Below are 27,617 nucleotides of genomic sequence, written 5' to 3'. Positions count from 1 at the left end.
GTTTTTCAAGACTGTTTTGGTTCTCCTGGGTCCTATGAATTTCCGTATGAGCTTTAGGATTACTCAATTTCAGTATTAAGAAAAAGCCAGCTGGGAGTAAGAGGAATTATATCAAATCTTTTCATCAATAAGAAGGATTTTTTTTTTTTTTTTTTGAGATGGGGTCTGATTGTGTCACCCAGGTTAGAGTGTAACAGCATGATCTCGGCTCACTGCAACCTCTGTTTCCAGAGCCCAGGCGATCCTCCCACCTTAGCCTCTGGAGTAGCTGGGACCACAGGTATGTGCCACCACATGCAGATTAATTTTTTGTATTTTTGGTAGAGACGGAATTTCACCATGTTGCCCAGGCTGGTCTCAAACTCCTGAGCTCAAGTGATCCACCTGCCTTGGGCTCCCAACATGCTGGGATTATAGTCATGAGCCACTGTGCCAGCCTTGGATTTTATCTTTTCAAGCAACTTATTAATGTGGTTTGTTGTGCAAAGATAACTGATACGCTCCTCCACATGGGTGAGCATCTGTTTTGTTATGGGTAAAGAGAAAAGATGGTGACAACATAGGGAGACCTCCACTCCACACAAAAAAAATAAAACCTTCTTGGGAGGCTGAGGTGGGAGGATCCCTTGAGCCCCGGAGGTCAAAATTGCTGTGAGCAGTGATCATGCCACTGTACTCCAGTGTAGGCGACAGAGCGAGAGCCTGTCTCAAGAACAAATAATAAATAAAAAAGAAAAAGTAAATTTCCAGGTTAGGCCTCTTGCATCGCTTCAAGAAGCTGCTCCAAGTGCTGCCTGCTGCCCTGCCCATGGCTGGAGGGATTTCGCTGCACTGGGAATGCAGCAGGTTCAGCAACCACTGAACGGAGGATTCTTCTTCTCAGCCTTGGTGCCTCCTGTTTGGAATAGGGGTTTCTAAGGGAAATGGGGACCGTGGCTGCCTATATCCCCATGCCGAATAGAGGCCCAGAGCCCGGGCTGAGAACTTTATGAGTGAAAAGACAAGAGGCTTTAGTTAAGACAAGAGGCGGCTGAGACTGAGAGCGTTCAAGATGTTCCACAGATCCTGGGAAGCGTTCTGCTTGGTAGTGACTCTAATGGTAGTTTCTTTGCCCCAGTTGTTTCATTCCTAAGAATGTATTGAGGCAATTCTGAATTAGAGCAAAGGTACTGCAGGTGTACAACCCTCTTTTCTATCGTGTGTAGAAGGGTGAGGCACCTCAGTGTTGAGAGGTCAGGTGAGTATTCAGACCAGGGGAGACCGCGGAGACCCTGGGAGGGCAGTGTGCTTCTGAGGCCCTCCCACTACCCCTGTCCTCTGAAGACTCCAACCCATGGTTCTACCCTTTCTCAGTCCCCAGGTAGGATGGAAACAAGGTGTCAGCAGCAGAGAAAACAAGTTTTTGGGGTTCACTCAAGACCTGGGCGACAGCCAGGTCAAGTGCCTGCTTTATTCAACAGGGAGTGCTCAAGTGGGACTCACCCCCGCCTTTCACAGTGTAAAGTAAACAGGGAGCAAGGCAGGAACTAGAAAAATAATGCATGGATCTAGACAATCCAGAAAGACACTGCTGAGTCAGCTTAAGGCCAAGACTGGTCAGTGTGAGAGAACAAAAGAGGTGACAGAAGAGCCTTGGGCAGCCTGAGCCACGATGGGCCTAGCGGAAGTAGTTGGGACATTCGTGAGCAACCAAATGCCAGGCTTGATTAAAGGCGTCCACGACAGCCGGCTCCAGGGGCCCTTCCTCCGTTGCTGCCAAGTTCTGCTCCAGCTGCTCCAGGCTGGACATGCCCAGGATGACCGTGTCCCCATGGGCACCCTGCAAGGGAGACAGCCAGACTTCAACCCTCTTCTGCTACACAGCGACTCCACTCACAGCCCTCCCAGCCACCTCCCTGCTGAGATTTGGGGTCTCTGTTTATATTTCTATCCCGTATGTCCAGAAGGACGTAAGGTGCCTTGGATAGCTGTACCCATGTGACTTGAAACCTGTATCCTTTCCCCTACTGCCACACGACGCTTCCAGACAGACCTACATTCACAGCCCAGTTCTGCCCCCCAGCAGCTGTGTAAAAATAGCTAAGTTGGCTGGGCACAGTGGCTCATGCCTATAATCCCAGCACTTTGGGAGGTCGAGGTGGGAAGAATACTTGAGCCAAAGTGTTCAAGACCAGCCTGGGCAACAGAGAGAGACTCTGTCTCTACAAAACACAACAAAACAAAATGAACCAGTGGTGGTGGTGCATGCCTCGGCCCAGCTACCAGGGAGGCTGAGGCAGAAGGATCACTTGAGCCCAGGAGGTTGTGGCTGCTGCGAGCTATGAGTGCGCCACTGTTCTACAGCCTGGGTGACAGAGTGAGACCCTGTCTCAAAAAAATAAAAAAGCAGGCTAAGTTAAGCTTGTTTTGACATTCAATCTTTTTTTTTTTTTTTAAACAAAAACATTTTTCCTTGTGTTTTGTACAAAAAAGGGGATGGGAGGTGGTGCAGTGCGGTGGTGGCAGCGGAAAAATATGGAACGCTTCACAAATTTGCGTGTCATCCTTGTGCAGGGGCCATGCTAATCTTCTCTGTATCATTCCAATTTTAGTATATGTGCTGTAGACATGGGCACGACATTCAATCTTTTTCTCTGTTTTCAGCATTGGAATGAGAGAAAACTTATGTAAAACACAGCTCCCACATGCTGAACATCTACCGGATACATGCCAGACACTATGCAACATGGAACGCTGAAGCTGGAGGTAAGTTTGTTGCTGTTATTTTCGTCGTTGTTTGCTTGTTTTTTTAGACAGGGTCTTGCTTTGTCACCCGGGCTAAAGTGCAGTGGTGTGATCTCAGCTCACTGCAGTCTTGACCTCCCAGCCTCAAGTCATCTTCCCATCCCAGCCTCCAGAGTAGCTGGGAACATAGGAGCAAGCCATCACACCTGGCTAATGTTTTTGATTTCTTGTAGAGATAGGGTCCCACTTTCTTGCCCACGCTAGACTCAAATGCCTGAGCTCAAGCAATCCTCCCATCTTGGCCTCCCAAAGTGCTGGCCTACATGTGTGAGCCGCTGCCACCAGTCAGGAAATAAGTTTTAACCAGGAAGACAGGAGGCATCAAGAGAGGGAAACCTAAAGGGTGAGATGGGTGGGCTTTAGTTAAACCTGTGTTAAAATGTCTGCCACTTTAATAGCTGGGTGAACCTCGGGTTTCTCATCTGTAACACTGGGATAATCATACTCCATGAAGCCTAAGGAATAAGAAGATCCCTGTAATGAAGCCCTCACTACAAAGCCTCCACTCAGATACCATCAAAGACCAGTGGGAAGAGTGTTTATGAGAACTGGAAGAAAGAGAAATTTCAGAGGAATTGAGAATGCTTTGGGCTTCACCTAAAGGTTCCCCTGGAAGGGAAGGAGCTGAGCGCCCAGGGTCGCTGGTTACCTGCAGCTGTGAGTGGTGGTACATCCACCGGAGGGCGGCCGAGGTCATGCTGGGGACACTGGTGCCATATGCGGCCTGCAGGGCCTTCTCCACCAGGGCAATGGCCTGGAAGTGGTGCTCCTTCCAGAAGCTGTGCAGGGGGGACAGTGGCACAGGGGTCACTACCATGGGGATCACACTGGGAGCCACAACCAAAGAGCCATCCAGGGCCACTGCCCCACCCCACACCCTGCAGCCCTGAGGGGAGGGTATCCTCTCTAGTCATAGGTCTCCCACTTTGCTGGGCGTCAGAACTACCCAGGATGCCGGGCCCCTCGACAGAGACCTCAATGAATCTTTATTCCTGAGGACTCAGGAACCTGCTCTGACTTTCCCCTAGGGACATGAAGCCTGCTCAGATGGGGCAGGACTCCCTCCTGGGCTTTTTTTTTTTTTTGACACATGGTCTTACTGTCGCCTACACTGGAGTGCAGTGGCATGATCATGGTTCACTGCGGCCTCAACCTCTTAGGCGCAAGTAATCCTCCTGCCCCAGCCTCCTGAGTAGCTGGGGCTACAGGTGTGCACCACCATGCCTGGCTAATTTTTTGCATTTTTTTTTTTTTTTTTTTTTTTTTTTTGTAGAGACCATGTTGCCCAGGCTGGTCTTGAACTCATGAGCTCAAGCAATCCTCCCACTTCGGTGTCCCAAAGTGCTGGGATTACAGGTGTGAGCCACCATGCCTGGCCCATCCTGGGCTCGCTCCTTCCTTCCCAACAGGTGATTGCTCAGAAAAGAGCAACGACTTCAAGACCCCAACATCCAGGGAGCCTCATTTCCTCCCAGAGGTCCCAAGACAACAACAACACGCACAGAGGGTTTGGGAATTCCTGAAGGAATGCAGGGGAGCAGGTGCAAACAGCAAGGGAAGGGCTTACCTCAGGAGCAGTCCAGGACTTCATTCCACACAGAGCTGACCCCACCCCAGCCATCCTCACCAAGCCCAACCCCAGCTCACCGATTCCTGTAGGTCTCAGCCCAGCTATTCCCAAAGAAGCGGCCCACAGGCTGTTTCCCGTCCTTGTCCTCATACTTGTACTTGCCAGTCAGCAGGCCCCCTGCGGGAAGGCAGCGATCAGCCCCCGGGCCCAGAGTGCCCCAGAAGCTGCCACATCCCTCAGGGCTCTGGTCTAGGGGAAGGGCAGGGACCCAGGAGGGCTGAAGGACGCAGCCCAGCCCCTTGCCAAACCCTCCCTGCTTCCCAGGTCCTGGGCTGGGCATCTGTGGGTCGGGAATAGGCTGAGACAGGCTCAGGAATGCTCCACGTACCAGCCAGAGGGTTGTAGGCATAGAACCTCAGTCCAAAGTGCCTGAGGCAGGGGAGGAGCTCCGTTTCCACCTGCCGGGTGGTGGCGTTGTACATGCCCTGCAGGGAGAGAGACCCCGGGGAGAGGGTGGACATGTCAAGAGAAGGAACTGTTGCCTTCCACTTTTAAAATTCTAAAGCAACACTAGCCCAGGACTTCAGCAATCTTCTAACATGACTACTGTTAGCAGGGGATGGGGGGAGGGTGTTGGGTCCAAGGACAGAAAATTGAAGTGGAATGATATCTTTCCACAGATATCTGGTGTATCAACTCCATGCTGGACACTGGTTACAACCACAAGTAGGTGTCACAAAATCCCTGCCTCCAGGAGATGTTTACTCAAGTTTAAAAAAATAGACAGGAAGGCAGTTAATTACAATAAAGTTAGGTTCTACGATCAAACAAGGAGCTGGAAAGTACTCGCTGAATGCATGAAGATGAGGTTTGGAGACTGGAGACTCCTGTGGGGCTGTCTAGAAAGGCTTCCAGAGGAGGAGACCTCTATGTAAGGCCCGAGTGCTTCTCCCAGGGAGGAGGGCAGGGGAAATGTGTTCCAGGCTGAAGTACGAAAGGAGGTGGGGAAGGAGGGGTCCAAGGTGCACAGGCCGGCAGGAAGGAAGCAGACGCCCAGTGGCCTGGCTGAGGAGCTTCAATGGCATCCTGAGGGTACCTGGGAGCCATCTGCAGGCTTTCAGCAGGGGAGTGGCTGCTATGCAGAGGGCACAGGGGGCAGTCGGAGGGGCAAAGATAGCCCAAGATGAGCAGGAGTCCTCGAGACCTTGGCCTCTGCAGCCCCGGCCCTCACCTGGTACACAGTGGGCACGATCCAGCCATTGCTCTTGCAGAGGGTACAGATCTCGGCCACTTCCCAGGCGGCATAGTTGGAGAGGCCAAGCTCCACGAACTTGCCCTGCAGGGGTGAGGCAGCAGTCAGAACCCAGTGCAGCCCAGACCAGGAAGGGGAGGCCAGGGTGGGGCCCCGGGGAATGGGGCTGTTCCCTGCTCCACCCTGGGACCGCCCTGGTGCCTCTGCTGTCATGAGTAGGATCAGGATAAAGAAAGGGGCAGGAGCCCACCTTTGGAGTCCGGAGGGCCCCCTCACCTCCTGGTGCAGCTGGTGGCAGGCGCGCAGCGTCTCTTCCACCGGCGTGCTGTGGTCAGGTGCATGGAGGTAGAAGAGGTCCACTCGGGGACACTGCAGCCGCTTCAGTGACGTCTCCAGCTGGGACCGGAGACTGTCAGGCTTTAGTGATTTTCCATCCCAAGGGTTGGCCTTGGTGGCAATTTTCACTTGGAGAGAGAATGGAATGGTTAAGTGACCTACTGAAGCCATTTGCCAACTTATGTAACCCTAGCTAAATTACTAATATTCTCTTGGCCTCAATTGTATGGTCTGTAAAAACGGGGTGATAATAATCAAACTGTCCTCATTGGGAGGTCCTGGGGATTAAATAATGTCATATATGTGAGTTCTCAATATTCACCTATTAGAATAACTATCATTAGTCGCCAACCTACTGGCTGTGCAAGGCCTTGCACTAGAGACTGAGTATGCAGAGATGAGCTGAACACAATGGGTCTCTGCCCTCCTGGAGCCCTAGAGGATGACGGTACAATATGGTAAGCACAGGAGGGAAAGGCACACCGTGCCAAGGAGCCCACATGAGATGCATGAAGCCAACTTGGAGACTCCAGGGAAGGCTTTCTCTAGGGGATCATCCCCAGAATCCCAGCCAACGAGGAGGAGCAGGAAGTACATTCCAGAGCATAGGAACCCATGCAAAGTCAAAGAGGCAAAAAAACAAAAAACAAAAAAAAACCAACCCAGTATGTGAGGCTCCAAACCTTCAAGTCTAAGTTATAGGAGCATACACTCCAGAGCAAGGAGCAGTGGGACATAGGACAAGACACAGGGACAGACCTGATCCCAAAAGTTCTTAAATACCATCCCACTGAATCTGAACTTGATCATTCTAGGTTTTGTCAGGGTGCGAACCGGTCACCTGTGTTCACACTTGGCTGCAGTATAGAGAAAGAAGTCAAGGGGGCAGGCCTGGAAGAATTTAGGAAAGCGAAGCAGTCACATGAATGTGGCCTAGTGGTAGAGATCAATTTGCAAGCTTAGAAGGCAAACTGAGCAGAATGTAATTATAATTCTCCCCTCCCCTTCCCGACTCACAGAAGCATGAGCATACATCCAACTACTGTAGAGACACATCGCTATGACAACAGTGTTCTGCATCCAAGCAGCTTGGAAATGAGTTAATTTTCCACTAATCTTTCACCTAGAAAGAACCCCAGCTGTTGGTCCAGGTATAGTGGCTCAAGTCTGTAAACCTAGTTTGGGAGTACTTTGGGAGGCTGAGTAGGGAGGCCCAAGAGTTTGAGATAATCCTGGGCAATGTAGCAAGGCCCTCCCTCTGTAAAAATATAAATTAAAAAAGAACCCCAGCTGGGCCAGGAAAGGTAGCTCACGCCTGTAATACCAGCACTTTGGGAGGCTGAGATGGGTGGATCACCTAAGGTCAGGAGTTCGAGACCAGCCTGGCCAACATGGTGAAACCCCATCTCTACTAAAAATACAAAAATTAGCCAGGTGTGGTGGCACGTGCCTGTAACCCCAGCTACTTGGGAGGCTGAGGCAGGAGAATCACTTGAACTCGGGAGGCAGAGGTTGTAGTGAGTCCAAACTGTGCCATTGCACTCCAGCCCGGGTGAGAGAGTGAGACTCTGTCTCAAAAAACAAAAAACAAAACAAAACAAAACAAAAAAAAGAACTCCAGCTGTCTGGATTGGTGGGTGGATGGATTCTGCACTTTTCACACTTGGCAAACTCAGCTCAGTAGCTCAGAGGGGTGTCATGAGATCAGCTGGGATATGGAAGAGAACAAGTTCCACAGTTCCTCATCCAGATTTTCTCCATTTCCCCGCAGCCCTGCAGGCATTCTTGGCATGAACTTTGCCTCAGGCCTGGCTTGAGGACTTTGGTCCAGTGAGCTCAAAGATGGAAGTGGGGAAGGGCTGGAGAAGAAAAACCAACTCAGGAACAAAATCTTCATTATTAATAATATGTAACCTGGCTGGGCACGGTGGCTCACACCTATAATCCCAGCACTTTGGGAGGCTGAGGTGGGCAGATCACTTGAGGTCAGGAGTTGGAAACCAGCCTGGCCAATATGGTGAAACCTCATCTCTACTAAAAATACAAAAATTAGCTGGGCGTGGTGGCGTGTACCCGTAATCCCAGTTACTTGGGAGGCTAACACAGAGGTTGCAGTGAGCTGAGATCGTGCCATTGCACTCCACCCTGGGTGACAGAGCAAGATTCCATCTCAAATAATAACAACAACGTGCAGCCAGGTGAACTAGAAAGCGCGTGGGCCTGAGATTCACATTCGCCCTCTTCCCCCAACCCCACCCACCACACGCTACGACTCTAAGGTGGGCGCAGAGAGAGCCTCTCCTCAGGGGTGAGCAGCAGAAGCCTCAGGATAGTCCAGTGGGTGAAGCATGGTAAGGGTGACAGCCCATGTTCCCTGGGTCCTCACTGCGTGCCAGGCACCCTCCCAAGGGCTATCAAGGGCACCAGGCTCACAAGGAACAGTCCCCTCCATCCTCCGCTCAAGCCCCACCTGCCCACTGGCCTTCCTTTCACACATCACACACACTGCATTTCCAAACCAAGTCTTTGCATAGACTCTAATGCTCCTTTCTCCTGTTCTCCTCCAACCTACCACTGAGCCTTTAAGGCCAAGCTCCATCCAGCATTTGCTGAGCCTTCCCTAGTGCCTCTCCCTGGCCTGCAGCTCCCCAAAGTACTCTCTCTTCTGGGCTCTCCAGCAATCGTTATTTCAGTCTTCCCTATTAGACTCTGAACTCCCTGTGGAGGGCTGGAGTTACTTTCTCTCCCGTGATCCATGTCAAAGCTTGGCATAGAGTGGAAAGTCCCTACCCCTCACGCGTCTGCACTCCCAAACACCCCTACTCTCCCAGCCAGCCTGAGGCATCGCCACAGTTCTCCCTGAGACAGGCAGAGGTACTGCCAGCTGAACAGGGCAAAGTCTAGCGGTTAAGAAAAGGCCAGGATGAGAAAAGGCTGCCCAGAGAGCGCATGGGTGATGATGGCAACGAAGGGGTAGAGAAAAGGGGGAGAGCCTGGGTGGAGACCGGTTATGGGCACCTGGCAGGTTTGGAGGCGGGGACATCAGTGGAGGTGGGAAGCGATGGGCCACACCAGGCTAGGGGGGGACTCTCGCGCTGCAACTCCCAGTGGAAGGAGAGTGGGGGAAAGGAGTCAGGGCAAAGCACTGTCCAGTTGTCCCGGGGTTCCCAGAGCTGCGGGGTGGACGAGGGTGGGGCGAGGGACGAAGCCGTCCGTGCTGCCCGCGGCCGGGCCCGGGCGGGGTGGTGCACGGCTGGGGACGGGCTCAGCTCTGCACGATGCATGGGGAGAATTAGGGGCCACTGTTACCTCTGCAGTCACCGCCGCCCAGCCCGAGCCCCAGGCCGCCCAGGATGGTCTCGGACTGGCCGTCGCTGTACATGAAGGCCGTGTCCAGTTCGGTGTGGCCGCGCTCCAGAAAGGCGCGCACGGCCGCGGCGCTGGCGGGCGCGTCCATGCGGCGCCCCATCTCCATGGTGCCCAGCACCGTGGCGACCCGCGGTGGCGGTGGCCGGGACATGGCCAGCGCGCGGGCCTCGGGCGGCGGGGAACTAAGCGCGCAGCGCACGGCGGCGCGGGAGACTACGCGAGACGCGGCGCTCAGCATAGCAGCGGCGCCTGCGCGTTGGGAGCCGGAGGGCCCCGCCCACGCCGGGGCGGAGCGCGGAGGTGGTTCGGGGCGGGGACACCAGGCGCGGCCCCAGGGGCGCCTCCAGGCCGGGTCCGCCCCGCAAGCGGCGTGGGGGCGGGGCCTGCGGTTCCCGGGGCCGGGCGGCGGCGCGCGGTCAGCTGACCCGGCGGGCCCCGACCCAGAAGCTGGGCCCTGGCGGCGGATCTGGACGTGGTGAGCCGGCCCGGGGACAGGTGTCAAACTCCACGGTTGGGGGTCGGGGCTCCTGGGCTTCCCTGCCACGTCCTTCCAGCCCTCTCCTCCGGCCGCTGGACTGTCCGGGCTCCTGCGCCCTCCTTGTGGCGCGACATCCTGGGGCGAGGCTCCGGGCCGGGACTGGGTGGCTCTTGGGAATCCGCAGCCCCGTGGCCCCCCACCTCAAGGGCGACCAGCGCGGCCTCTCGAGCTGGCCTGGCCAGGAGCTGGGGGCCGGGTCCCCTTTCACCTCCTGTCCCGGCCGACCGGCCCCTTGGCATCTGATGGCTGCTTCGTTTTTCCCTGGCCGGCCGGGCGAGGGGCCCTCGCGGCGCTGGCCCCAGCAGCTGTCCTATCATTATCCCTCCAAACAGGCGGCCCGCGCCGGTCTGAGTCACCAGGAGGGAGCTGTGGCCGAGGACGCCGAGGCCTGGAGTGGGTGGTAGCCCCGAGCCGGGACGCTTCTCCCCCCACATTCTCCCCAGGTCTGCAGGGACGAGTACCCACACTGCCTCCTCCCACGCCGTGCTTAGGGTAGGTTTCCAAACGTGTGCATGGAGAGTCTGAGTCTGAAAGTGTGAGAGGTCCTGGGCCAGGGTCACAGGTTATGTCTGATCAAGGCTTACTGAAGGCACCTGTGTGCCTGGACGCTGGAGGGGCTACAGCGAGAACAAATAATAGTCATTTTGGGCTGTTGGTGTTGAGTGCCTGTGCCAGGCACCCTTGTAATCGCTTGGCCTGGATTGTCTCATTTAACTCTGCAGTCAGCCTAGGTGGTGGGTATTGCATTATTCCCCTACTTTTCAGATGAGCACTACAAAGCTAAATCACTCGAGTTCCAGACTGGTAGGCATCGAGCAGGTCTGTTCCGGAGTGCTTTTCTCCTCAACCCTGGACTGTTCGAGCTCACAGCTATCCCCTCTTCCTTCCTTTCTCCTTTCCTTCCTCTTCTGTCTCTTTATCCCCTTTCTCCTTTCCTCGCCCCTATTTCCTGTCTTCTTCACTCTGTCCTTCTCTCTGCCTCTCTCTCTCTCTCTCTCTCTCTCTCTCTCTCTCTCTCTCTCTCAACATTTGCTGAACCTCTAGGTGTGTTTAGACCTGGAGAATAAGAAATGCACAACCCAGAGTCGGGAGAGCCTGTTTCAAGGACACTGGTCGCAGAGGACGGTGGTAGCGTTCTTCAGGTGTGTGGAGGAGGGGAGAGGGGAAGGTGGCAGGCCTTATCCAGCCAGCTCTCACGGGACATCTTTGAAAGGGCAATTTAGAAGTGAGTCTTCTTATTTCATGACCAGGCCCTTGAAGGGGAGCAGGACACTTCTAGGGGAAGAGATAGCACGTGCAAAAGCCTGGAGACCTGAAATGACTGAAGACGTGGGTCAGGAGGCAGGAGATAAGGTTGGGAGGGCAGTTCTTGGAGTAACTTGAGGCCTAGCCTCAGATAATTTGGACTTGATTCTGCAGACAAAGGTGGAACATGATCAGCTGTGATCATGTGCCTAAAGCATCCCTGACTCAGCTTGGGATCAGGGAGAAGAGTTTGGGTGTGGCAGGAGATGCCATCTCCAACCCAGCCTTTCTCAAAGTGCACCAGATGGAGCAGAATCACTGGAGGACTTCTTAAACCCAGAATCTCTAAGCCGCAGCCCAGGTGCACTGACTCCAGATTTTGAACATGCACCCTCCAAGGGTGATTCCAGGGTACCCCTTCTGGGGTCCTTGCCATCCTTACAGATGAGGTCAAGCTCCATTGCAACCTTGGACATCCATTTGCTCAGTGCTGTATGAACGGGAAGTGGGCCCATGCCTGGCTTCTAGGTGACAGGAACTACGCAGGATGGCCCTCAGAGCAAGGCCCTTCTGTTCGGGGATCAGGTGTGTCTCAAAGTGTCCTGAGTTGCAGATTGCATATGGGTCCTGTCCGAGGTTAGGGGGCCACCCACCCAGTATCCTGGATCCATAAACCAAGGTACCTTCCTCAAGACAATTCCCCAACACACACATATTGAGATGTGTCCGTTTCATTTCCTCCCTAACCTGGGGAAAGGGAAGTGAGAGACAGGCTGCAGGCTCCATAAACCAAGGTACCTCCCTCGAGACAACTCCCCAACACACACGTACTGAGATGTGTCCATTTCATTTCCTCCCTAACCTGGGGAAAGGGGGAAGTGAGAGCCCCCAAGGTGGTTGAGATGCTGGACTCTCATCCTGAAAACAGTCGCTGCTGTGTGTCATCAGGCACAGGGGCTGAGAGCTTTATGTGCATTTAGTCAGGACAGCTGCCCCAAGGAGTGAGTGTCATTAGCCCCCTTTTATAGACAGGCTCAGGCCGGTTAACTCACTTCCAAGGCCGCTCAGCCTCACCTGTCAAATGAGCACAGTATACCCGACCTTACTGGGGAGTGATGGGGATGGCAGTGGATGAGCTGCAGCCTTGTCTTCAGATTCTGCTAGGGGGTGTGGGGTTGCAGCCCAGTTGGGAGTGGTGGCTGAGAACATGAGGACTTGATTTGAAATGCCTTTGGCATTGCAAACGTGTAGTTCTTACCTGGACTATATGGTTTTTTTGTTTGTGTTTTGTTTTGTTTTTGAGACAGAGTCTCGCTCTGTCAGCCAGGCTGGAGTGCAATGGTGCGATCTTGGCTCACTGCAACCTCTGCCTCCTGAGTTCAAGTGATTCTACTGCCCCAGCCTCCCGGGTAGCTGGGATTACAGGCACGCACCACCACGCGCAGCTAATTTTTGTATTTTTGATAGAGATGGGGTTTCACCATGTTGGCCAGGTTGTTTTCCAGCTCCTGAGCTCAAGTGATCCAACTGCCTCAGCCTCCCAAACTGCTGGAATTACAGGTGTGAGCCACTGCGCCCGGCCACACCTGGACTCTATGCTAATTTGGGGTGGCCTTTCAGGGGCTGGAGACGGGGCATCAGGTGAAGGCTTCTAACATCAGCTGTGCTGATGGTCCCCCAGGTGGGCCACGAAGACACAACGAAGAGGCTTTCAGCCTCCCTGCCTGTGCCAGGCCCTGGAGGTAGTCCAGTGACCCGGGGCGCCCTTACCTTCAGGTCTAGGGCCTCTGCCCATAGCGAGTCACATTAGGGCTGAGGGTCTGCGGCTTCCTGAGAGGAGGTGCTGACTCACTTCCTTTCCCTCCTGGTGCTCCCTGGTCTCTGTCCTCAGCAGTTCCATGGGGCCAGCCTGACTAGCTGGGGAGTCCAGGCCTCCTGACACAAGTGGGAATGAAGGCAGCTAGAGACAGCCGCCGCCTGCGTGAGGAAATCCCCTCTGAGCACAGGGAGAAGAGGGGAAGCCCACGTTGTGGCTGTGCCGTCCTGCCAGACCACAGAGGCTTCTCTCTCTCTCTCTCTCTCTCTCTCTCTCTCTCTCTCTGCATCTGCTTGCTAGGCAGCCACAAAAGGCTTCTGCTTCGGTGGTGACAGATGCACCTGAGGCGGGCGGTGTGGCAGGTGGCCATGAGCAGGGGTGTCGGTCTGAGTCTTGGGTTTGACTCTGTAGCTTCCTGGCTGGGTGGCCTTGGCACATCACTTCCGCACTCTGGCTCAGGCTCCTTGTGGATATCAGTGGTCCCCACTTCATAGTTGCTGTGAAGATGAAACATGAATGCATGCAGGAGACTTGGCTCGCTGGTCCGAGCTGTGGTGACGATCGCTGATAGAGATGGCCCAGCCGAGCCTCACTTTCCCTCCCTCCTCTAAGGTGTCACGCAGGCAATGACTGCCCTACGCACTGTCCAGGATGCCCGGGTACCGGGAGAGGCCTGCCCTGCCCACCTCTGTGATCAGCCATATTCTGGCTTTGTCAGTGTGACAGTGAGGAGGTGGCTGTGGACTCCCTGCTGGTAGGCGTCCGCCACGCTCTGTGAGCTCCTGGGAGAATACAGGCTGCAGTGTCCCAGACTTGAGTCCTTGTCACTCAGGCAAACCCGGGGATCCCTTGCTCCTCTTCTCCACTTGCCTCATCTGTGTGGGGCAACCTGCTTTATGGTTTGTGTGTGTGTGTGTGTGTGTGTGTTTTTCTTTTAAGACAGAGTCCGGCTCTGTCGCCCAGGCTGGAGTGCAGTGGCACGATCATGGCTTGCTGCGCACCCTCCACCTCCTGGGCTCAAGCGATTCCTCCACCTTAGCCTCCTGAGTAGCTAGCTGGGACTACAAGCGTGTGCCTCCACACCTGGCTAATTTTTGAATATTGTTGTAGAGACAGCGTTGCCCAGGCTGTTCTCGAACTCCTGGGCTGAAGTGATCTTTCCCGCCTCAGCCTCCTAGAGTGCTGGCGCAGTGCATAGCCCTTATCTTTTGTTATTGTTGTTTCGACACAGGGTCTTGCTCTGTCATCCAGGTTGGAGTACATTGGTGAGATCGTGGCTCTCTATAGCGTCTACCTCCTAGGCTCAAGTGATCTCCCACCTCGGCCTCATGAGTAGCTAGGACCTGAGGCGCACACCACCTTGTTTGGCTAATTTTTTTTTTTTTTTTTTTTTTTTTTTAGAGATAGGGTCTTGTTATGTTGCCCAGACCGCCAGGCTGGTCTCCGTCTCCTGGGCTCAAGCTGTCCTCCCGCCTTGGTCTCCCAAAGTGGGGATTACAGGCATGAGCCATCGCTCCTGCTGTAAATTAGATGAACTTGATGGGCCTGGCCTCAGCAGATCCTTACAGAGTAATTTACGATAATAACAATAAATTAGGACCAACCTAAGCATTCAAGAGTCATAGGAAAAGATAACATGGAGGGCTCCGTTCATCACACTGTGTATGAACTCATTGAACCCACACAACATCCGTATGTGGGAGGAGCGCTGTGAGGACCCCAGTTACAGATGAGAGGGCTCAGGCACAGAAACGCTGAGTCTTTGCCCAAAGTCCAGCATGAATGCGTGGTGAGGCAGGGGTTTGAACACGCCCGTCCCTTGGGCAGATCCAGCGCGCTGCCTGCATGCGTCTGTAGCTGGCATGTGTTTGCTGTGATCTGTGTACCTGGGGGCTGATCGGGTCCTGGTGGGTGAGGATTATGTCTTTGCCCTTCTCTGGTTCCGGGCGAGGCACCCAGTGAAAAGGCTGGGATGAGCTTCGTTTGGGATGACCATGAATAGGACCTGGACCTCCCAGTGCTGAAAGCCTCCTCTCTTCCTCCCTGTAGAAGCCTTGCCGGCCTCGGAACACCAGCACCCTCCCTCCCGTGCAGACCCGCCTGGCCGGGCGCCCCTCCTCCACAGCCATGGTCTGGAAGAAACTGGGCTCCCGCAACTTCTCCAGCTGCCCTAATGGCTCCATCCAGTGGATATGGGATGTGCTGGGTGAATGTGCCCAGGACGGCTGGGATGAGGCCAGTGTGGGCCTGGGCTTGATCTCCATTCTCTGCTTTGCTGCGTCTACCTTCCCGTGAGTAGTGTCTGGGTGGCAGGACCAGGGCAGGGCTGTGGGGTTGGGGCAGTGGCTCCAGCTACTGCTCAGAGAGGGCGTGCCTGGTGGGCCACAGGCCTCTCCAGACTGGAGGCTGGGTGTGCTCCCTTGATTTCCTACCCACCAAGGAGGGACCTGCACTGGTCCCTCCCACAGGCCAGACCTTGTGCTGGGCGATGCTGATGCAGAGATCATCACCTTTGCAACAGTTTATTGAGCGCCCGCCACATACCTGGCTTGCTTCTAAGCACTTGCCGTATTTCCACCTCATTTAATCCTCACAACAACCTTGTGAAATAGGGGCAGTTACCATCCATCTATTTTACAGACGAGGGATCCAAAACCCAGAGAAGTTAAGCAATTTGCTTTAGGTGGCACAGCTGGTCAGAGATGGGGCGGGAGAGTGGGAGGGCTGGAACGCATCAAACACAGCCTCTGTCCTCCAGGCTTTGATGGTCAGGTGGTGGAGATAGCAGCAGTGAACACAACATTGCGTGGCTGCTGCTGTGATTGGGCAGCGAGGACACAATGCACAGGGGTCAAGAGCATCCTGACCTGGGCGTGTCACCTCACTGCTCTGAGCCTCAGTTTCCTTGCTTGTGTCATGGAAATATTGTTACCTGAGACAACTGCTATGAAGATGGCATGTGGGTGTGTAGGGAGAGCTGCCCACTCAGGATCTTCACACAATGTTTGCACAAGCCTGAAAGCTGTCAGTGGTGACGCTGCTATTATTACGTGAAGCACAGAAAAGGGACACCCACCCCGATCTGCAGAGGTGGAAGAAGATTACAGTCAGGAAGGACCTGGAGGCCAGGCACAGTGGCTCACGCCTGTAATCCTAGCACTTTGGGAGGCTGAGGCAGGAGGATCCCTTGAGGTCGGAAGTTCAAGACCAGCCTGGCCAACATAGTGAGACCCTATCTCTACCAAAAAAATTAAATTAAATTAAAATTAAAAAAAAGAAGGGAGCTGGAGGTGTTGGCATCTAGGCTAAAAGCCGAGGATAGGACAGCATTGAGGGGTGAGAGCCAGGGGCTGGGTGTGGAAGAGCAGTTCAGGCAGAGGAAGCAACAGATGTACAGAGAAGGGGCGGCTGCGTTTATATGGCAGACAGAGTGTGTGGGGGTCAGGGCAGGGAGAGGTGAGGTCACAGGAGTCATCATAGGCCCTATGGCCTAAGGGGCATGCTGTGCTGTTAAGAAATGTGCTCTTGGCCGGGCGCGGTGGCTCAAGCCTGTAATCCCAGCACTTTGGGAGGCCGAGATGGGCGGATCACGAGGTCAGGAGATCGAGACCATCCTGGCGAACACCGTGAAACCCCATCTCTACTAAAAAATACAAAAAACTAGCCGGGCGAGGTGTCGGGCGCCTGTAGTCCCAGCTACTCGGGAGGCTGAGGCAGGAGAATGGCGTAAACCCGGGAGGCGGAGCTTGCAGTGAGCTGAGATCCGGCCACTGCACTCCAGCCCGGGCTACAGAGCGAGACTCCGTCTCAAAAAAAAAAAAAAAAAAAAAAAAAAGAAATGTGCTCTTTATCCTGAGGGATAAAGACAAGGGTTTGATCAGGGGCTTGACATTGTTTTCACAGCTTTATTGGGAGATAATTCACATTTCATGCAATTAACCCATTCAATGTACAAGTTATTTTAGTATAGCCACAGAGTTGTGTAACTGGCACCACAACTAATTTTAGGACATTTTCGTTAGCCGGAATGGAGAGCCATGCCCATCAGCAGTCATTCTTCATTCCTCCCGGACCCTCTCAGTCCCTGCCAGTCACTACTCTACTTTCTGTCTCTGTCGATTTGCCTCTTCTGGACATTTCATGGTTCCTATAAATGGAATCACACAAGACCTTTTGCGATTGGCTTCTTTCACTTAACATAATGTCTTCAAGATTCATCCGTGTCATAGAATGTATCAAAGCAGTACTTCAGTCCTTTTTGTGGCGGATACTGTTTTACTCTGTGTATGCCACATTTTCTTACCCATTGGACATTGGGTTGTTTCTACTTTGTAGCTATTACGATTAATGTTGCTATGCACATTCATGTATTTTGTTTTGTTTTGTTTTGAGACAGAGTCTCCCTCTGTCTCCCAGGCTGGAGTGCAGTGGCCATATCTCAGCTCACTGCAAGCTCCGCCTCCCAGGTTTACGCCATTCTCCTGCCTCAGCCTCCCGAGTAGCTGGGACTACAGGCGCCCGCCACCACGCCCGGCCAGTTTTTTGTATTTTTTTAGTAGAGACGAGGTTTCACCATGTTAGCCAGGATGGTCTCGATCTCCTGACCTTGTGATCCGCCCGTCTCGGCCTCCCCATGATTTTTTTTTTGTCGGGTGCAGTGGCTCACGCCTATAATCCTAGCACTTTGGGAGGCCGAGGCGGGCAGATTGCCTGAGGTCAGGAGTTCAAGACCAGCCTGGCCAAGATGGTGAAACCCCCATCTCTACTAAAAATACAAAATTAGCCGGATGTGGTGGCGCATGCCTGTGGTCCCAGCTACTCGGGAGGCTGAGGCGGGGGAATTGCTTGAGCCCACCAGGCGGAGGCTGCAATGAGCCAAGATCACGCTACTGTGAAAAAATTGAATTTTTTTTTTTTTTTTTTTTTGGTAGAGACAAGGTCTCACTGTGTTGTCCAGGCTGGTCTCAAACTCCTAGCTTTAAGCTATCCTCCTGTCTCGGCCTCCAAAGTGTTGGGGTTAAAGGCATGAGCCATCGTGCCCAGCATCTCTTGTTCTAAGAGTTTTATAGATGTAACTCTTACATTTAGGTGTTTGATCCATTTTGTGTTGTATTTTGTAAATGATGTGAAGTAGGAGTTCAGTCTCTCTTTTTTTTTTTTTTTTTTTTTTTTGAGACAGAGTCTTGCTCTGTTGTTCAGGCTGGAGTGCAGTGGTGCAGTCTCGGCTCACTGCAACCTCCGCCTCTTGGGCTCAAGTGATTCTCCTACCTCAGCCTCCTGAGTAGCTGAGATTACAAGCATGTGCCACCATGCCTGGCAAATTATTGCATTTTTAGTAGATGGTTTCACCATGTTGGCTAGGCTGGTCTCGAACTCCTGACTAGTGGTCTACCTGCCTCATCCTCCAAGAGTGCTGGGATTACAGGCATGAGCCACCGCACATGTGGATATCCGGTTGTCCCAGTGCCAGGTATTGAAAAGACTGTCCTTCCCCATTGATTTCTCCGGGCACCCTCTCAGAGACTTGACATTTTTACTGAGTTACCTTGTTCCAGGTGCCATGTTGGATGTGGGACAGGTAAGCCAAACAGACATTGTCCTTGCCTTTGGAGAGCTTCCATTCTGGTACCCTTGGAAAGATAATCTGTGAGTGATGAGGAGGAAGGAGCAGAGTGACAGAGAGAGAGTGGAGGCAGGGAGGCTGCCTTGGAGGCTGTGGAAGCCTTCAGAAAGCATCAATGGTGAGGGGATTGGAGAGGCCCTTACCAGGCAGTCTGGACAGGTGTAGGTGACTGATGGGGCCAAGGGTGGGAGGCTCCCTGTCCAGGGGTGAGAGCTTCCTCAGGACTCTCCGAGGAGCTGGCTGAGGCTCCCCCTTTCTGCCTGGGCTGGTTGATTAACCAGGGAGGGGATTGGAGGCCTGGGAGAGAGCCCTAAGTGATGGAGGGAGGGTGGCTGCGCCCTTGGTCTTCCCTAGGACTCCATCTCTCCTGAGTGGGACAGAATCACTTTGCTGCAATTGATGAAGGCAAGTTGAGTCATAGCATCTTAGGAGGAGCTTTACTGTAAGGGCCATGGGATAAACCTTGGTTCAGGGCCTTCTCAGTGCTGGGCCTATGCTCGTCACTCCCCCTGTCCTCAGGAAATTTGAGTGAATCTGGGAGGGACGGGGATGTCAAGTGTTACAAAGGAGGAAGGAGAAGATGCCAGTGGAGCTCGTGTCAGGGGAGGCCCAGAGGAGGAACCGACATTTCCTGAGATGGGAAAGGTGACTCCGAGGCCTCTGGGCCTGAGGAGGGGTGGGCGGGACATATGAGACCAGAGCTGGGAGGAAAACAGGCATCCTGGGGCGACGAGCCTGGGGCCTTGCAAGGGCCCCCTCTCAGAATGGGGGTCCTTGTCGAAGAGCACTGGAAGACTCTGACAGTTTTTGGTGACACTGGGATTTTAGTTTTTTTATTTGTTATTAAAGACAATTTTTTTTTCTGAGACAAGGTCTCACTTCCAGGCTGAGGTGCAGTGGTGCAGTCCTAGCTCACTGCAGCCTCAACCTCTTGGGCTCAAGTGATCCTCCCACCTCAGCCTCCTGAGTAGCTGGGACCACAGGTCCCCACTCCACACTTGGCTAATTTTTTTTTTTTTGTAGAGGCGGGGTCTTGCTGTGTTGCCCAGGCTGGTCTGGAACTTCTAGGCTCAAGTGATTCTCTTTCCTCAGCCTCCTGAAGTGCTGGGATTACAGGTGTGAGCTACCACGCCCAGCCTCCAAAGTGTTGGGATTATAGGCATGAGCCACTGCTCCTGGCTGAGATGAGGGTTTTAGAAAGATTTCTGAAAGGGAGGATTCATCTGAAAGGAGGGAGGCTTGTTAGGAGGCTGAGGGAGGCGGATGGAAGGATTGGCTGTGGGAAGAACCCAGCCAATGCCCGTTTCTTAGTTTCTGGCTTGGATCATGGATGGGATGAGCTGCCATTTAGTTAGTTTCTTTGTTTCTTTTTATTTTCTTTTTTGAGACAGGGTCTTACTGTGTTGCCCAGGCTGAAGGGCAGTAGTGTGATCTCAGCTTACTGCAACCTCCACCTCCTGGGTTCAAGCAATTCTCATCCCTTAGCTTCCTGAATAGCTGGGATTACAGGTGTGCACCACCATGCCTGGCTGATTTTTTTATTTTTGGTAGAGATTCACCAAGTTGGCCGGGCTGGTCTCAAACTTCTGTCCTCAAGTGATTCACCTGCCTCGACCTCCCAAAGTGTTGGGATTGCAGGTGTGAGCCACCATGTCTGGCCACCATTTAGTTTCTTTCTGTCTGTCTATTTTCCTTCATCCATGCAGGTGGTTAAAAAGAAACTGGAACAGTAAATGGCAGTATGTATAATGGTTAAGAGCAAGACCGGAGGCTCAGGTAGGGGTTGAATCCGAGCCGTATGGCACAGCTTCCTCCAGGCCCAGTGAGGAGGTCATCGTGGTAGACTGGACAGCACAGGTGTCTTGAGGACAGAATGAGTCAACACACATACAGAGGGCTCAGAACTGCCCTGGGCCTCAGTGCCACCACCAGCTTTGGCTTCAAACCCGCACCTGACCAGAAGTCCTAAGGGGGTCCCAGCACCGGGGACCTTTGGGAAAACAGCCAGGGGACCAAAAGCCTACCATCTTGATAGTGGAGCCCCAGGCACCTCAGCCCCGCCCTTCTCTGTTGCCCTCTAAAGAGAACCAGGCCGGGGTTCTGCCTGTCTTGGCTGCAGCTGCTCCTGGAGACCCGGCGTGCCCAGGCCTTCGGTCCCTGTGTCCCTTCCCCAGCACCGTTCTTGTTGCAGTGCCTCTCCCTGCATCCATAGGAGAAAGGATCCAGGGTTCTATGCAGCGGTTCTCAGGGCCCAACACAAAACTTCAGGACCCTACATAAGCCCCAGATCCCCACTGGAGACCCCAGGGTGTGGTGGAGGAGAATCTGAGTAAGGCTGGGGCTTTCCCTGGAGAGAGGCATAGCCGTAGAGCCCTCGGCTTAGAAGGGATTCCCCGGGAGACTCCTCCAAAGAGCCGAGAAGGCTCCTGAGGATCCTGCCCATGGGGAAGGTGGGCCCCCAGGCCATCTCCTCTCCATTACCGCCTCACTCCCCCGTGGTCATCTCTGGGCGGTGTCCCCTGTAAGGCGGCATTCCCTGTAAGGTGGCCCGAACATGCGTCCCCTCCTCTTCCTCTTCCACAGCCAGTTCATCAAAGCCTACAAGACGGGCAACATGGACCAGGCACTGTCCCTGTGGTTCCTCCTGGGCTGGATCGGCGGAGACTCCTGCAACCTCATCGGCTCCTTCCTTGCTGACCAGCTGCCCCTGCAGGTGGGCCGGTACCCGGGCAGGGTGGCGCTGACCCTAACCCTGCCTCACCCTGCAGGGTTGCCTGAGGAGATGCCAGGCTCTTTGGCCCGCCTGGTCTCCAGAACCCTGACCCGTCATTGCATCTTGTGAGGGCCCATCCTTCTGTCTGCCGAACTGTGGCTGTGGACAGGCCACTGCTCTTCTCTGTGCCCCAGTTTTCCCATCTGCAGTATGAGCGTGTCTGACAGGGTTTCCGCTCTTCCACCTCCAGGGTGCTGGAATGCTGGCGAAGCTTCCAGAGGGTGGGCCCTCGAGGAGGAAAGGCGTTTTTCTGTGGGAGGCCCGGGTGCCATCCCGCTCCTGTGGGCAGGCAGAGCTGGGGCTCCCAATCAGGAAGGCATTGTCTTCCCACATGGGACCAGAAAGTTCTGACTGCCCCGGCGTCAGGCGAAACCAGAGCCATCTCTTCACCGCGGAGTCCCGCTTTGTCCTGACTGCTGGCACTGACCACCAGCTCATTGGCACTTCCTGGGCTAGATCCTTTCCTGGGTCTTTTGCCCACCTGTTCTGTCATTGCCAGGTGGGAACTGTGAGCTCTTCCTTGCCAGATAAGGAAACAGAAGCTCAGAGAGGCGAAGTGACTCGGTCAGGGTCACCCAGCTGGGATAGGACAGAGGGCTGCCGGGGCGCGGTCCCAGATCCTGGCACCGCGCCAACCCCCGGGCCCCCTGCGTCTCTTACAGTCCTACACAGCTGTGTATTACGTCATGGCAGACCTGGTGATGCTGACGCTGTACTTTTACTACAAGTTCAGGAAACGCCCCTCTCCGTGTGAGTATGGGGACCACTCTCCGTCAGATGCTCCACCAGCAGCGGGGGGCTGTGGGCGACGGGGGCGCCTGGAGTGTGGGAGGAAGCGGGTTTCCCATGGCTGGGTGATAACCCGAACCTCGGAAAGGCTTCCCCGGGCCTTATCTAAGAGCCTGAGCCTTAATCGGCCAAGATAGAGACTTGAGGGCAGTGAGCGTATCCTGGCCCAGACCACAGGCCGGTTCCTCTCGCCCAGGGGCCCGTTCAGCAGGCACAGCTCCAGCTCCTCCTCTGTGTCCGGCCCTGGGCTTGGAGCTGGGGAAACGAGGACAAGTCACACAGGCTGCCTCTGCCCCAGCCTTCAGGAAGAGCAGGAGACAAGGTCAGCTTGAGGCCATACGGACATGGGGAGGGACCTGGGAAGGACTGTTTTTCTTCAGCATTCTGCTTCGTATAACCCCTCCTGACCTCCCTGCCCTCAGCGTTTCACCTTTATAACTCTAGGAGAAGGGTACTGTTGTACCCATTCAACAGATGAAGAATTAAAGCTCAGAGAGGTTAGGTCACTTGCCCAAGGTCACACAGCCCCTGAGGGGCAAGGCCAGGACTCAGCCTCCCCCCGCTGCCACTCAGCCATCTAACCTCAGCTTCCCTCCTGCCTCGTGTGCAGTGTCTGCCCCCATCAACTCCATGCTGCTATTCCTCATGGGGACGGCGTGCACCACACCGCTGCTGAGCGCTGCTGGGCCCGTGGCTGCCCCGAGGGAAGGCTTCCGGGGACGGGCGCTCCTGTCCGTGGAGCCGGGCAGCAAGGTGAGCCGTGGGTGTGGCGGTAGAAGGGATGGAGGCTAGCTTGTCCCCAGGGCTCTCCCCTGCACAGCCTCGTGGGCGCTAAGTGGGGAGGGGGATCACCTCTGGCTCCTACAAGGTACCAAGTGCCCCCTTCTGCCCCACAGCCCTTCACCCGGCAGGAAATCATCGGCTTCATCATCGGCTCCGTCTCCAGTGTGTTGTACCTGCTCTCCCGGCTGCCTCAGATCCGCACCAACGTGAGCCTCCAGCAGGGGCTGGGTGGGGCCAAGTAGAGGAGAGCCGGCCTGGCCACCCGGGCCCTCTGGGCTAAGGAGTAGCACGGCATAGGAGCCTTGGTTCAGAAAGTCTGGGCTGCTCCCACTGTTGGCTTGGGCAAGTTAATCCAGTCTCTGAGCTTCCATTTCTGCTTCTGGAAAACAGGCGCGATGTGGCCTGCCAGCCAGGCTGCAAAAGACCCATGTGTGTCTTGGAGGAGTAGGAGTTCAGGGGAAGGTGAGGGGCTGAGCTTGGAGGCCTGAGGGGAGAGGAGAAGCTGGAGAGTCGGGGAGGGGAGGCTTGCTGGGCAGCTAGAGCCTGTGTGGGGTGGAATGCAGGGTGGCATGGGGCCAGCAGGCCTGGCACAGCCATGGTCTCCTGTGGACCCGGGCAGGGGCCTGGGAGGGCTTGTCTGTGGGTGAGAGGAGGCTCTTCTGTGTGTGGGGCCCATGTCAGATACTGGGCACCCAGGGAGAGAGGAGCTCAGGGCAGGTGCACTGTGGTGGGGCAGGTGGACATGTGGACAGTTACAATCCAGAGTGACAGGAGGCCTGTTCGAGATCTCTGACCCAAACTCCTTCTGCCTCAGTTCCTCCGGAAGTCCACCCAGGGGATCTCCTACTCGCTGTTTGCGCTGGTGATGCTGGGGAACACGCTGTATGGGCTGAGCGTGCTGCTCAAAAACCCCGAGGAGGGCCAGAGCGAGGGCAGCTACCTGCTGCACCACCTGCCCTGGCTTGTAGGCAGCCTGGGCGTGCTGCTGCTCGACACCATCGTATCCTTCAGGGCGTGTGGGGCTGGTGGTGGGGGTGTGGGCAAGGAAGCCCCTGCCTGCGCACAGCTTCAGCACTCACCCGTCTCTCCCTCCCTCCCTCCATCCATCCGTCCCTCCCTTCATCCATCCGTCCGTCCCTCCCTCCGTCCGTCCCTCCCTCCATCCGTCCGTCCCTCCCTTCACCCGTCTCTCCCTCCCTCCCTCCATCCATCCATCCCTCCCTCCATCCATCCGTCCCTCCCTTCATCCATCCATCCCTCCCTTCATCCATCCATCCCTCCCTTCATCCATCCGTCCCTCCCTTCATCCATCTGTCCCTCCCTCCGTCCGTCCGTCCCTCCCTCCGTCCGTCCCTCCCTCCGTCCGTCCGTCCCTCCCTCCCTTCATCCGTCTCTCCCTCCCTCCATCCATCCGTCCCTCCCTTCATCCATCCGTCCCTCCCTCCGTCCGTCCGTCCCTCCCTCCGTCCGTCCGTCCCTCCCTCCGTCCGTCCCTCCCTCCACCCGTCCGTCCCTCCCTTCATCCGTCTCTCCCTCCCTCCATCCATCCGTCCCTCCCTCCATCCATCCCTCCCTTCATCCATCCATCCCTCCCTTCATCCATCCATCCCTCCCTTCATCCATCCGTCCCTCCCTCCATCCGTCCGTCCCTCCCTCCGTCCGTCCCTCCCTCCACCCGTCCGTCCCTCCCTCCATCCATCCGTCCCTCCCTCCATCCATCCCTCCCTACATCCATCTCTCCCTCCTTCCATCCATCCATCCCTCCCTTCATCCATCCGTCCCTCCCTTCATCCGTCTCTCCCTCCCTCCATCCGCCCGTCCCTCCCTTCATCCGTCTCTCCCTCCCTCCATCCATCTGTCCCTCCCTTCATCCGTCTGTCCCTCCCCTCATCCGTCTTCCCCTCCCTCCCTTCATCCATCCGTCCCTCCCTTCATCCGTCCGTCCCTCCCTTCATCCATCCGTGTCCCTCCCTTCATCCGTCCGTCCCTCCATCCGTCCGTCCCTCCCTTCATCCGTCCATCCCTCCCTTCATCCGTCCAGCCATCCCTCTCTCCCTCCCTCCCTCCATCCGTTCACCCAGTTGTGCACACCTGCGTGCTGGGCACCCAGCTGGACCCTGGAGCCATGAGTGAGCAAGAACAGCCATGAGTGCCTTAGAAGCTTACAGTTCGTGGGGGGAGGGAGGACACAACATTATCATCAAAGAATTAAGTGGCACCAGGTACTGCGGAGAAAAACAAAGCGTCTAGCCAGGGGCTGTCCAGGGGCTGTCCTGGTTAAAGTGGCAGCAAAGGCCCCTGTAAGTCTCATTGAAGCTGTGACCTGACAGAGAAGAAATTAGTCAGGTGAAGGCAGGAGAGGAATGTTCCAGGCTGTGCGAATGACAGCTGGAGTGTGGAGACACACATGAGTTGGGCAGACAAACCTGGGTTCAAATCCTGGCTCCTCCCCTGCTTCCTACTGTGTGATGCAGGGCACAGGGTCAGCCTCTCCGTGCTGCTGTCTTCACCTCAGTTAACAGCTGCTGTCTCGTCCGGATATTGTGTAAGACGAGGTAGCTGGAAACAGAACCCCGTGATCAATGAGGGCTCAGAACGTGTTTGCTGAGTGGCTGGACAGAGCGTTATCTGGGTCTCATTTGGGAGAAAGTAAACATGGCCTTGGTTTTAATATTTGCTAAGCCCCTGCTGGGTGCAGGGAGAAGTGAAAGTGTAGGCTCTTGTGCCCCCAAAATGGCCCAGCCACCTGGCAAGCTCCAGGATGTCACAGGGTGAGAGGAAGAGAAGATCCTGGGCCAGAGTCAAGGGAGGGAGAAGTCAGTGCCGGTCTTGGAGACAAATGGAGCTTGGCTAGGGCTTGAGCAGCCGGACAGGCATTCCGAATGGAGGGCACAGCTAAGGTAGAGGCCAGGAGGGTATGGCTGGCCCTTCCCAGCTGCAGCGTGGGGGTGGGAGGGAGGGGAGGGGGAGGCAGCTTCCGGGAGTGGAAGGCCCCCAGGGGCAGGTCCAACCCAGTCTGCTCAGCTTGGCCTTAACCACGGCACCCCCAGATCTCCATCCAGTTCCTGGTGTACAGGCGCAGCGCCGCCGCCTCGGAGCTTGAGCCCCTCCTCCTCCCCAGCTGACCGAGGCCGGCTGAGCGCAGGAGGACGGGGACCACCGGAAGCCACACCAGGCAGGGGGAGGTGTGGGCAGTGATGGTGCTGCAGCTCTGCATCAGTGTGTGGGCGGCCTCTGGATCCCCCATGGACCGAACCGTCCCCTCTGGGAACACACCTTCAGGTAGACCCTGAAGCCTCGAGGCCGGGACTGGAGCGGAGACCCCACCTCTCAGGAGACAGGCTGCCCCTCCTACCACCTACCTCATTCTGCCTACTCACCCCAGGGGCCACAGCTGCAGCCTGCGGGACTCAGGACTGTCCTGTCAACCCCAGACAACCGAGTAAACAGGCCGGGTGTGGTGGCTCACACCTGTCATCCCAGAACTTTGGGAGGCGGAAGCGGGTGGATCACTTGACGTCTGGAGTTCGAGACCAGCCTGGCCAACATGGTGAAACCCCGTCTCTACCAAAAATACAAAAATTAGCCAGGTGTGATGGCACACACCTGTAGTCCCAGCTTCTTGGGAGGCTGAGGCAGGAGAATTGTTTGAACCCGGGAGACAGAGGTTGCAGTGAGCTGAGATCGTGCCACTGCACTCCAGCCTGGGTGACAGAGTGAGACACCATCTCAAAAAAATAAAAAAGACAACCGAGGAAACGGTACCTCCCCGCGAGACCTGCTTCTGTTGCTCCTTCCCCAAGGTGCTGAGGGATCGGGGCTGCTTTGGGGACCAGTGGTGGATGTGGATGGGGATCCAGGATGAGCCAAGCAGAGGGGAGCACATCTGTCTGTAGCCCTGGCCCAGCCTCCTGGGGCCTCTGGTTTCTTTAGCCTGCTTGTCTGTGCCCTCTTCTGACAGGCTCCACACCTCACTGTGGGGACGCAGCAGGGAGAGAGACTCCCCACGGGGAGCCTGCCCCTCGGTGCGCAGGAAGCAGCAGAGTGGTGAAGTTTCTGTCGGATCTGGGTTGTGCGTTGCAGCTCCTCGGTGCCTAGCTTATCTCATCTGTGAAATGGACAGTACTGCCACTTCCTATGTCCCTTCAAGGATTACATAAGATGCTGACATTATGCAGTTTAGCCCCAAACATGGCGCATAGTAAGGGCTCAATAAAGGTTAGTTTTGAGGACTTTTAGTTGGAGAAGAGGAGCAACCAGATCTCCTTGGAGATCAGGGAGAGCCTCCTGGAGAAGGTGACAGGTCAGAAGGATGAGCGGGAGATATCAAAGGGAAAGATAGGATTGAAGGCAGGAGGAAGAAGTGGCGGGTACAGAAGCAAGGTGGGAGGGTGGAGAGGAAGGCAGGGCTGAGCCCTGAGTGCTTCCTGGACCCCCAAACTCAGTGTTTTCCAGACCCTGTTTTTTTATTTTTAAAATTTTTTTAGCCCAGGCTGGAGTGCAGTGGTGCGATCATAGCTCACTGCAGCCTCGAACTCCTGGGTTCCAGGAATCCTCCCGCTCAGCCTCCCGAGGAGCTGGGACTACAGATGCTCACCACCACGCCTGGCTCCAGACCCTGTCTGATTCCACTTTGCTGGGGGTCATGACCCTCAGGTACTTGGAGCACAGAGGCGCCAGCTACCCACCTTGCCGGCCTGATCTCACCCCACACACCCAACCCTAGCTCTGGAAAACCA

General features: G+C 55.2%; 2 protein-coding genes and 1 non-coding gene across 7 annotated transcripts; 1 reads left to right on the top strand and 2 right to left on the bottom strand.

Annotated features, from left to right (window-relative positions):
- Positions 1–1,395: 1,395 nt before the first annotated feature.
- LOC105483116 (aflatoxin B1 aldehyde reductase member 2) lies at positions 1,396–9,572 on the bottom strand. Its single transcript, XM_011743779.2, has 7 exons — positions 9,252–9,572; positions 5,883–6,070; positions 5,586–5,690; positions 4,743–4,839; positions 4,432–4,531; positions 3,434–3,563; positions 1,396–1,819 (listed from the first exon to the last, which is right to left on the bottom strand). Exons 1-7 carry the CDS (start codon positions 9,547–9,549, stop codon positions 1,658–1,660), a joined length of 1,080 nt encoding a protein of 359 aa, XP_011742081.2. The 5' UTR covers positions 9,550–9,572; the 3' UTR covers positions 1,396–1,657.
- LOC112426944 (U6 spliceosomal RNA) lies at positions 2,509–2,615 on the bottom strand. Its single transcript, XR_003018332.1, has one exon. It is a non-coding gene; the product is annotated as a U6 spliceosomal RNA (small nuclear RNA).
- Positions 9,573–9,668: 96 nt separating the features above from the next.
- On the top strand, positions 9,669–26,642 carry SLC66A1 (solute carrier family 66 member 1). 5 transcript variants are annotated; one of them, XR_011625312.1, is made up of 12 exons: positions 9,669–9,786; positions 10,182–10,341; positions 10,894–10,991; positions 14,960–15,201; positions 21,117–21,246; positions 21,969–22,056; positions 22,706–22,848; positions 22,992–23,084; positions 23,269–23,340; positions 23,693–23,878; positions 25,929–26,160; positions 26,264–26,642. XR_011625312.1 is itself a non-coding variant. In XM_011743773.3 (11 exons), exons 3-11 carry the CDS (start codon positions 10,920–10,922, stop codon positions 26,001–26,003), a joined length of 1,101 nt encoding a protein of 366 aa, XP_011742075.2. In that variant the 5' UTR covers positions 9,669–9,786; positions 10,182–10,341; positions 10,894–10,919; the 3' UTR covers positions 26,004–26,642. The 5 variants fall into 5 exon arrangements, 4 of the variants coding, with proteins under 4 accessions (XP_011742075.2, XP_011742077.1, XP_011742076.2 ...); XM_011743773.3 differs by having other exon boundaries at positions 25,929–26,642; XM_011743775.3 differs by lacking the exon at positions 10,894–10,991 and having other exon boundaries at positions 25,929–26,642.
- Positions 26,643–27,617: the final 975 nt, after the last annotated feature.

This window comes from Macaca nemestrina, chromosome 1, assembly GCF_043159975.1.
Source record: "Macaca nemestrina isolate mMacNem1 chromosome 1, mMacNem.hap1, whole genome shotgun sequence".
Lineage (NCBI taxonomy): Eukaryota > Metazoa > Chordata > Mammalia > Primates > Cercopithecidae > Macaca > Macaca nemestrina.
This window is presented reverse-complemented; position numbering and strand designations above follow the sequence as displayed.

Bases quoted from the DNA above. Each gene is read 5' to 3' on its own strand.
- LOC105483116 (XM_011743779.2), bottom strand. From the start codon at position 9,549: ATGCTGAGCGCCGCGTCTCGCGTAGTCTCCCGCGCCGCCGTGCGCTGC. The intron at 4,532-4,742 runs GTACGTGGAGCA...GCCTTCCCGCAG, and splicing joins TGCCTACAACCCTCTGGCTG to GGGGCCTGCTGACTGGCAAG. The intron at 3,564-4,431 runs GTGAGCTGGGGT...CCCCCTGCACAG, and splicing joins GCTGAGACCTACAGGAATCG to CTTCTGGAAGGAGCACCACT.
- SLC66A1 (XM_011743773.3), top strand. From the start codon at position 10,920: ATGCACAACCCAGAGTCGGGAGAGCCTGTTTCAAGGACACTGGTCGCA. The intron at 21,247-21,968 runs GTGGGCCGGTAC...CGTCTCTTACAG, and splicing joins CTGACCAGCTGCCCCTGCAG to TCCTACACAGCTGTGTATTA. The intron at 23,085-23,268 runs GTGAGCCTCCAG...TCTGGAAAACAG, and splicing joins TGCCTCAGATCCGCACCAAC to GCGCGATGTGGCCTGCCAGC.